This window comes from Sceloporus undulatus, unplaced genomic scaffold (genome assembly GCF_019175285.1).
Source record: "Sceloporus undulatus isolate JIND9_A2432 ecotype Alabama unplaced genomic scaffold, SceUnd_v1.1 scaffold_34, whole genome shotgun sequence".
Classification (NCBI taxonomy): domain Eukaryota; kingdom Metazoa; phylum Chordata; class Lepidosauria; order Squamata; family Phrynosomatidae; genus Sceloporus; species Sceloporus undulatus.
The window spans coordinates 58,137-68,212 of record NW_024802956.1 but is presented as its reverse complement, the minus strand read 5'-3'; the positions used below and the strand labels follow the sequence as shown (position 1 = coordinate 68,212).

Genomic DNA, 10,076 nt, shown 5'->3' with positions numbered 1-10,076 from the left:
ACAACAACAACAACAACAACAACAACAACAACAACAACAACAACAACGTCCCTCTCTCAGGGTGCATTTACACTGTCAGATAATGCAGTTTGACATCACTTTAATTCCATCCGACACATGGTGGTCTCACGTTCTAACTGCCAAGGAGGACAAGGTGCTGTAAAATGTAGGACATTTCAGAAAAAAAATTAGGACACGACCAACTAAAAGGTAAAAACACAGAAATATCATTTCATGCTTCTTAGTCAGGCTCAAAATGGAGGAGGACATTGTGAAATTCCTCCTCACTGAAGGTTGACATGGAGGACATGTCCTGGAAAAAAGTGGATGTTTGGTCACCCAGATCCTACAGAATCCTGGGATTTGTAGTTGGTGAGGCACCCGCCCTGTTTGGCAGAGAGCTGAAGACCTTGTCAGACTAGAAATCTCAGAAAACATATCCAGGGGAAGCCGTGTTGGCCTTATAGAAAAGAGAGTGCATCTACACTGTAGAGATAATGCAGTTTGACCCCGCTTTAAGTGCTGCCACTCCATCCTAGAGAATCCTGGGATTTGTACAGTACAGTATCATCCAAAATCCACAAAACAGTGGTACCATTCTTTAATCTTGGGCCAAAATGAATAATGTGAATTTTGGTTGGCCCAATATTACGGTTTGGTGGATTTTGGGTGATACTATACTTTACAAATCCCAGGATTCCCTAGGATGGAGCAGCAGCACTTAAAGCGGGGTCAAACCGCATTATCTCTACAGTGCAGATGCACCCTCTTGGTAAGATTTCTCATTCCCCCTGATCAATTGAAATATTGATTTCTAGAGGGTCCATTTCTGCAATTTTGGGGGGCAGTTCTGGCCCCAGGGTGTCCTGTGGCAAGTGCAAGGGGAGGGCAATTCTAGCTGCCAGTCTTTCCATGCCACTCACACCGTGCTATGGGTCTCCTCACCTGGCCTGGGGTCACCGCTGAGAGGATCTTCACGGCTTCGGTGCCATCGGGGCCCGGCAATGGGGGCCACAGGGCTTTCTGGATCCTGGAAAGGAAGTTCCCAGGGGGAGAGATGAGTTAGCGGTTAATGTTCTTTGACTACAACTCCCAGAATCCTTTAGCCAGTAGAGGCAGGGGGCATTCCTCTGTCATTTATGGGCATGGCTGAGATCTCCAGCCATCATTTCCATTTCTGGAATGATTTTTGGTGATGCTGATGCTGGTGATGATTAGCTGATATCATCATCATCATCTTGCTTTTTTTTGCTCACAGTTGAGACACAAAATGGCTTACAAATTAAAAAAACAATGCAATTAAAAACATACAAAAATGCTTTAATTAATGCTTTAATGACTCCCTCCATCCATGGTGGATTGTGTCCACATGACGCAATTTCAGCACCTTGATACCACTTTATCTTCCCTGGGTCCATCCTGGGAGATGCTGAGATTTGTCTAGGGGATACTGGGAATCCTTTGGTGTCCTTGAAATCTCTCAAGCAGAGACATCTGAGCACTTTGCTGAACTACAAATCCCAGTGTGCCAAGACAATTGCACTTTTGTTAGAATGCAAACCATGGCAATTGCCAGAATCTGGCAATTTAAACTCTTGAGTGAGTTTGAATTAACTTTTCAGAATAACAAGAGACTTGGCAGCAAGCTTTGAATGTTACTTTCAACAAGTAACTTTCTGGGATCTCTTCTAACTTGATGATAATGGAGTTTATCAGACGGGATAACTTTGCCCTTAAGTTGCGTCATGAATGTGTTGTCAACGATGCGGATTCATGTTAGAACGTGAATGTTTTATCATACTATGTTCCCTTCCATCATTGTTCTGTTGCGAGGGGGAAACGAATCCATGGCGATTCACGGAATGCAAAATCATACAAAGTGGAGTGTGGGCAAATTGTTTTTCCACACCAGAGGTTTCAATGATACGAATCAGTACCGTCGCGCATGCTCAGTGGGGGTTTGGACGCATTGCGACCTCTTGTGCTTCTGGGGACTGCAAGGGAAGGAGGCGCTTCCTGTTTCCTGTTTCGCATCATCACGTGATTTATTTAATGATGGCGCCAACGCATCGTGTGTTTTCTTTCGCGTGCATGCCCTTTTTAAAAATACACACACACACACACACACACACACGTGTTGACAAACCAAAAGCAACACATAGCATTTTTGGGAAATCGGGTTCATGGAGATACACCTGTGTAATGATATATGTAAATATATATATTTGCTTTTATATATATATATATATATATATATATACACACACACACACACACACACACACACACACACACACGCATTGACAAACCAATATCAACACATAGCATTTTTGGATAGTCGGGTACATGGAGATACATATATGTAGACATGTGTAACAATAAACATTAAAGAGCACATATGTATGTAGATGTATGCAAAGCATGTGTGTGCATGCATATCTATATCTATATCTATACACATATATGCGTGTGTGTGTGCATATACATACACACACACACACGCATCTGTTGACAAACCAAAAACAACACATGGCCATTTTTGGATACTCTGGTACATATATATATATATATATATATATATAGACATGTGTAATGATACACATGTAAAACCACATGTGTATATAGACGTATGCAGAGCATGTGTGTGCATGCACATCGAGATATATATGTGAGTGTGTGTGTGCGTATACATATATATATATATACACACACACATATATACACATATATATAGACACACACACATGTGTTGACAAACCAATATCAACACATAGCGCATGTGTATATAGATGTATGCTAAGCATGTGTGTGCATGCATATATTTATATATGTGTGTGTGTATACTCACACGCACATGTCGCACACACACACATATGTATATGTACATATATATATATACACACACACACACACATATATCTATCTAGTCACAGCCATGCACAAACACAAATATATATATATATATATATATATATATGCATATCGTAATGTTCACACTCATGCAAACACACACACACAGATACACACACACACATCCATATCTGTATAGTCCCACACACACATATATATACATATACATATCCATCCAGTCATAGTCACACACACACACACATACACCCATATATCTGTATATATTTATATGTATAGGCACACTAATGCAAACACACACACACAACATACATATATATATATAGAGAGAGAGACAACGACAGAAACACACCACACACCCCAACATAGCACTTGAAGCCAGGGAATGGGCATAGGGCACTGAAAGAAACTGCCCCCCGCCCCCCAGCAAGGTAAAGGACAGGGACCTTCCCACTTCGTGCATTGAACCTCCAAGGAAGCTCCCAGCCCAAGAAAATGGAGGGATCGCCCCGGGTTGCCCTGCAAGTGGGAGAGGGACCACCGGAACAGAATGGGGGAAAGCAGCAGCGCCGCATCATGGGAAATTTGCAACCAGGGGCTTGCATTAGAGTACCAGAACAGTTGCAAAACTGCATTCCAAACCTGAGCAAACCATTGAGCATTCGAAAGGGGCTTGGATGCAGATTCTCTAAAAACACTTATTTTGCGTTTTAACAAAAATGAGGCATGACATTGGAAACAAAATGGAGCTGGGGGCTCCCATAGAAAGCAATGGCGTCTGATAACACATTCACGTTGCGTTGTGAATCCACATCGTTAGAAGCATTTTCGTAACGCAAATGAAACAACTTAAACGTAAAACCGACAAAATGCCCCGTCTGATATACGTCTCTCTCCTGCGGGTCCCTGCACTGTAGCTGGTTGGATGAGATGTTGTTTGCCTAGTTTCTGTACTGCAGAAATAAAGCAGTTTGATACCACTTTAACAGTCAAGCCCCACCCCTGCAAGTAGGTGCTTCCATCCCACATGGCCCCCGGGGTCCCTTCCAACTCTAGGATTCTAGGACAGCCCCAGTTTGCAACCCCAGAAAACATGCAAATTTGAAACAAATCCAGTTGAAATGTTTGCAAGGAGAGAAGTAAATCACAAGCTATGGTGCAAATGAGATGCCAGTGAGGAATCGTGGACCAATGTTCGAATCTCTGCTCAACCATGGTAACTAAAGGGGACAGCTGTGCTGTGATCCCTTTCACTGAGTGTAACGTGGCACAGCTACATCTTCTCTATTGCCCACCCCATGCCCACTCCCCAAATGGGCACGATGGAGGAGCACCCCATTCTTTGTACTGCATCCCTCTCAAACTCTGCTCACCTCTTTCGGCAGAAGTTGAAGCTCCCGGCTGCAGTCAGGAAGGTGACAAAAATCCCCAGAGTGAGGAAGCTCAGTGTCAGGGCTGTCATTTTGGCATCTGGGGAAATGCCATGGAAAGGCAAGCATTAGGTGGAATCCCTGCTGCCATAGCAGCAGGGTGAAAAGTGGGGTGGAGGGATGCAATACCTGCAGGGCTGGTCAGAAAGAGGAGATGGGCTTCACAGTCTTTTCCACTCTTGTCAGTGGAGGCCCACACCCCTACCAGGTAGGCCGTCTGGGGCTGCAGCTCTGGGATTGTGAACTCCCTCTCGGAAGCACTGGCATCGTAATCTGGATTGCAAAAAGAAGAAGGACTGAGAGGTTTAGTGCAAGTGTGCCCCTAAATTGCCCACTGGGGTGGCAAAATGGAGTTCAGGTGCTGACTGTGGTCCCTGGTGCCACTTGGCAAAGCCACATCCACCCCACTCACATGTGGTCTGGGCACTCTCCTCGTCCTTCCGGCAGCAGATGACAAACTTCTTCAACACCCCCGGGCAAGATGAGAGAGCACCGGGGGGCTCCCACTGAACCGTGGCCGAATTGGGGGTTTGCTTGGTCATGCTGACATTGATGGGGTCTTCCAGAGAAGCTGGGGGGAAAGAAAGAGCCTGAAGAGGAATAAGGAGTCTCCATCAGGACTAGCCTGAAAGAAGGAAGAGCCCTCCCTCCAATCCATCTGCCTTGGTCCAGGCCTCAGAGGTAGAGAAGAACCACTGGACCTCATCCCCTTTCCCTCCACCATTCCCTTCTCCTTTTGTTTCGTGTCTTTTAGATTGTAAGCCTGAGGGCAGGGAACTGTCTGATTAAAAATAATAATTGTAAGCCGCCCTGAGAGCCATTAGGGCTGAAGGGCGGGATATAAATACCTAAATAAATAAATATAAAATATTTTCTCCCCATATGACCCTGCCATGCCAGGCAGGGGAGCTAACTGTCACCTTCAGGAACCCCCCATTTGCAACCCTGGGAAGCATGTGAAATTAATACAAATCCAGCTGAAATGTTTACACAGAGAGAAGTAGAACCATATAGCAAGATATGGTTGAAATAAGAGCCGGTGTGACATTATGGTTTGAGCATCAGACTAGATACCACAAATTACAAATATCCATAAATCACACATTTTCTAAATGAACGGATTACAAATTGTCCGCAACCTCACAGTAAAAGGCCATGAGGGGCAGGGGATGGAGCTAGTGGCAGGAGAAACTTGTGTGTCCAAAACCCAGAAACTCACTGTTTCGCTGGAAAAGGTGGGTGAATCCCAAAGTGGACCAGACGCTGGTGGCCTGGCTCAGTCCGTGGATGGCCAGGCGGTAGCAATGGTTGGGCTTCACCACCCCTGAAGATGGATGAAAAGGGAGAGGAAGATGCTACAGCAGGGACTGTGAGTTGCCCAAGGTCATCCAGGAAGTTTCTATGGCTGAGGGGAGATTTGAACCTGGGACCCAGCTAGACATGCCCGCTCCTCACCTGAGCTCTCATAAATTTTGCCAGTTTTCAATCCAGTATTATTACACGGTGTCTCCAAGGGAAAGTCTCCAAGCACCTGGCTCTCGAAGCAGAACATGCCTGCATCCACCGGCGCTTTCCACCAGGCTTTGAAGTTCTGGCCAGAGAGGCTGACATTCAGAATGCTGGGACCTAGAGTCAAAAGCCAAATTGGGGGGAAACAGAACCAGGAAAAGTCCTGGTCTTGGGTACAACCAACAGAGAAAATAAAACATCAGAAGAAAGCAAGGAAATAAGGTACTAAAGGAACCACTGGCACCAGCATCATGGAGTGGTTTGAGCATTAGACTCAAACCAAAGTCCAGAGTTTGAATTCCCATGGAAAAAGCCCTGGATCATGTTGGCCAAGTCCTACTTTCTCAGCCTCAGAGGAAACCTGAAATAAAGTTTGCTGAAAAAACCCTAGGAAGAGGTGGATGAAAGTCAAAGCTGATTTGGAGGTACAAAACAAATTGTGAAGGACGAAAGGCAAAGGATCATTGACGGCTTGGGAAAAGTAACTTCTCTGGATTCCGACTGGGATCCTGTTGGTGATTTGCACAGGTGATGTCATGGTGCACTTTTTGGGTGGCATGGGACTGGCATCCTGCTCGACAACGCACAAGCAAGATAACTGTTGTGCAAAGGTGTTACAAGATCCCTTTGCACACTATTGTGAAACAGGCAAATGTGAAGCATTGCCACACTTTGTATGGCCGGTTGCATGACAGTACAATCTCATTCAAGGACCCCCTTCATACATGCAAATTTGACCCACATGATGCATCACCACCCACCTGACTCTTGCTCCGGTGGAAGCCAAACAAAGCTCACCGGTGCTTCTCCTGCCTTGTTTGCGGCTTGCAGAGAGACGTTGTAGGCCGCCCCGGAAAGGGCAACCTGGTACGAAGTCTGGTTGTACACGGTTTTCGACAAGGCCTCCATTTCAGACAAGCAATTCCGGCAGGGCAGATCAAACTCCAGGATGTACTTCACCATCCCTTGGTCTGGGCTGGGTCTCTGCAGAGGAAGCGGCGGAGAGGGCCTGGGTTCAAATCCACCATGCTTGCTCTGCACAAAGCCTCTGACCGAACCCAAAGGCCACCACAGAGCCTGCTGTGATGGGTTGAGACCAGCGGCTGGACAAGGTACCTTTTGAAGCTTATAATTCCCAGAACTTTCCAACTGGCATGGCCACACAGGATACTCCAACTCTCAGAATCCCCCAACAAATTCCACATCCCCAAACAACAGTGGCTGGGGGATTCTGGAAGCTGTAGTAGCCCACATGGCGATGTTGGCTGGGGGACTCTAGGGGTGCATCTGCAGAAATTCATAGAATCATAGAATCATAGAGTTGGAAGAGACCGCAAGGGCCATCCAGTCCAACCCCCTGCCATGCAGGAAATCCAAATCAAAGTATCCCCAACAGATGGCCATCCAGCCTCTGTTTAAAGACCTCCAAGGAAGGAGAATCCACTACACTCCGAGGGAGTGTGTTCCACTGTTGAACAGCCCTTACTGTCAGGAAGTTCTTCCTAATGTTGAGGTGGAATCTCTTTTCCTGTAGCTTGCATCCATTGTTCCGGGTCCTGTTCTCTGGAGCAGCAGAAAACAAGCTTGCTCCCTCCTCAATATGACATCCTTTCACATATTTAAACAGGGCTATCATATCACCTCTTAACCTTCTCTTCTCCAGGGTAAACATCCCCAGCTCCCTGAGTCGTTCCTCATAGGGCAAGCTTTCCAGACCTTTCACCATTTTAGTCGCCCTCCTTTGGACACGCTCCAGTTTCTCAATGTCCTTTTTGAATTGTGATGCCCAGAACTGGACACAATATTCCAGGTGGGGCCTGACCAGAGCAGAATACAATGGCACAATTACTTCTCTTGATCTAGACACTATACTTTTATTGATGCAGCCTAAAATTGCATTGGCCTTTTTAGCTGCCGCATTGCACTGTTGACTCATGTTCAACTTATCGTCTACTTGGACTCCTAGATCCCTTTCACATGTACTTTCATTCAGCCATCCTATATCTATGTCTCCCATCCTATATCTGTGCATTTCATTTTTCTGCCCTAAGTGCAGTACCTTACATTTCTCTGTGTTGAATTTCATTTTGTTAGCTTTGGCCCAGCTTTCTAGTCTATTCAGGTCATTTTGAAATTGGATCCTGTCCTCTGGAGTATTAGCTATTCCTCCTAATTTGGTGTCATCTGCAAATTTGATAAGTATGCTCCCAATTCTATCATCCAGGTCATTGATAAAGTTGTTGAATAGCACTGGGCCCAGGACAGAGCCCCACTGGACACCCCACTGGTCACTTCTCTCCAGGCTGAAAAAGAGCCATTGTTGAGCACCCTTTGGTTCGGCCAGTCAACCAATTACAGATCCATTTAACAGTTACTGTACTTTGTCTAGCCCACATTTTACAAGCTTGTTTGCAAGAATGTCATGGGGAACCCTGTCAAAGGCCTTACTGAAATCAAGATACACTATATCCACAGCATTCCCTTCATCTACCAAGCTGGTAATTTTATCAAAGAAAGAGATCAGATTTGTCTGGCATGACTTGTTTCCTTTTTTCCTTCCTTCCTCTTTCCTTTCCTTTCTTTTCCTTCCCCTTTCCACCCTTCCTTCCTTCCTTCCTCCTTTTCCTTTCTCTTTCATATCCATTCTTTCTCCTAGTATATGGACTCAATGTGGCATCTGCACTATAGAAATAATACAGTTTGACACCCCTTTAACTGCCAGAGGTCCAGCCTATCCAATCCCGGCATTTGTAGTTGTGTAAGGGACCAGCCCTCTTTGGCAGGAAGGTAAAAGACCTTGCAAAAACTACAAATCCCAGGATTCCATAGCTATAGCCCTTAAACTGCTGTTATTTCTCCAGTGCAGATGCAGCCAAGGCATTGCAATGGGAGTGGTAGCAAGAGGTTACCTCCCATTCCACGGTGACATTTCTCAATCCGTCTCCTCCAAGCCTCCCAACGGTGAAATTAATCTCTGGACTCCTGAAGATTTCTGGAAGAGATCAAGTGGCATTTCCCAAATCTAGCAGATTTCCCACCTCGTGTCCCAAAAACGGATTTAAAAAAAAGAAAAAATAGGTACCAGTAGAAACAGAACAGCCTGGATTCTGTTACCAAGGGTGCATTTGCACTGAAGAAATAATGCAGTTTGGCACCACTTGAACTGCTAAGGCTCCATTCTACAAACTCCTAGGATATGTAGTTTGCACTACTCTGGCAGAGAAGGCTCAAGACCCTGCAAAGCTGAAAGTTCCAGGATTTCCATATGACAGAGCAACAGCATTTAAAGTGGGGTGAAACCACATTATTTCTACAGTGTGGATGCACCCCCAAGGGAAGGGGAAGACAGCAAACCAAAGAACTGGAGGGGTGGAAGATTTCTAGTGTTTCAGCCTCTGCAATGCTACATATTTGGAGGAAAATTTCATAGGGAAGGGGTCAGACTAGAGTTTGGCTCGGCCATTTAAATCCATTGGGTGACTTTGGGTAAGTCACACTCTCTCTATGTCAGAGGATGGCCATGGCAAACTTCCTCTGAAGAAACTTGCCAAGAAAACCCCACAATAGGTTCACCTTAGGGTTGCCATAAGTCAGAACAACTTGAAGTCACACAACAAAAACAGCATAATGTTAAAAATGCAACTGAATTAAAAATGGTTTTAAAGCCACGTCAATTAAATGCAATGATGTATTTATTTACTGGACAGTGGCTCTTTGGTCTCTGGAAACTCTCTAATCCTCCACCCCATTGTGGACACACAACTGTCGGCAGGCCTCTGAACATCCCCTTGCATGTGGCTTGAACACTTCTCCCTCTTGCACATGCGCGTGCACACACAAGTGCCCCCTGTGCAAATGCCTCACCTGCTGGCACAACCATGGATGGGCTCCAGTCGCTCCAATAACTGCTCCAGTGGGAGACCCGGTACCGAACCTGCACTTCGTAGAGGACATTCTTTTGCACCTGACACACCACTGGAAGAAGGAATGGCAGAGAGGTTCGGACTCAGTCCCCAGCAGGAGCTTCTCTTAATAATAATAATAATAATAATAATAATAATAATAATAATAATAATAATAATAATAATACAGTGGTACCCCGGGATACGAAATCACTGCGTTACGAAATTTCCGGGATACGAAAAAAATAAATAGGAAAAAACTGTTCCGGGTTACGTTTTTTTTTTTCGGCTTACGAAAAATTTTTTGGTGCTTTTCGGCGCTTTTTCACACGAAATCGCGGCTTTCAGCGCTAGCGGCTATGGCTTT

The 10,076-nt window shown here is 45.3% G+C and overlaps 1 protein-coding gene across 1 annotated transcript in view; it reads right to left on the bottom strand.

Annotated features, from left to right (window-relative positions):
• Positions 1-945: 945 nt before the first annotated feature.
• IL12RB1 (interleukin 12 receptor subunit beta 1) overlaps positions 946-10,076 on the bottom strand; it is a gene marked incomplete at its 3' end in the record, with an annotated part of 34,368 nt that continues 25,237 nt past the window's right edge. Inside the window, 10 exon segments of the mRNA XM_042443785.1 lie at positions 946-1,030; positions 4,242-4,338; positions 4,428-4,571; positions 4,711-4,794; positions 4,796-4,888; positions 5,518-5,622; positions 5,754-5,924; positions 6,569-6,791; positions 8,717-8,799; positions 9,672-9,782. Coding sequence (XP_042299719.1) covers positions 946-1,030; positions 4,242-4,338; positions 4,428-4,571; positions 4,711-4,794; positions 4,796-4,888; positions 5,518-5,622; positions 5,754-5,924; positions 6,569-6,791; positions 8,717-8,799; positions 9,672-9,782 — 1,196 coding nt within the window.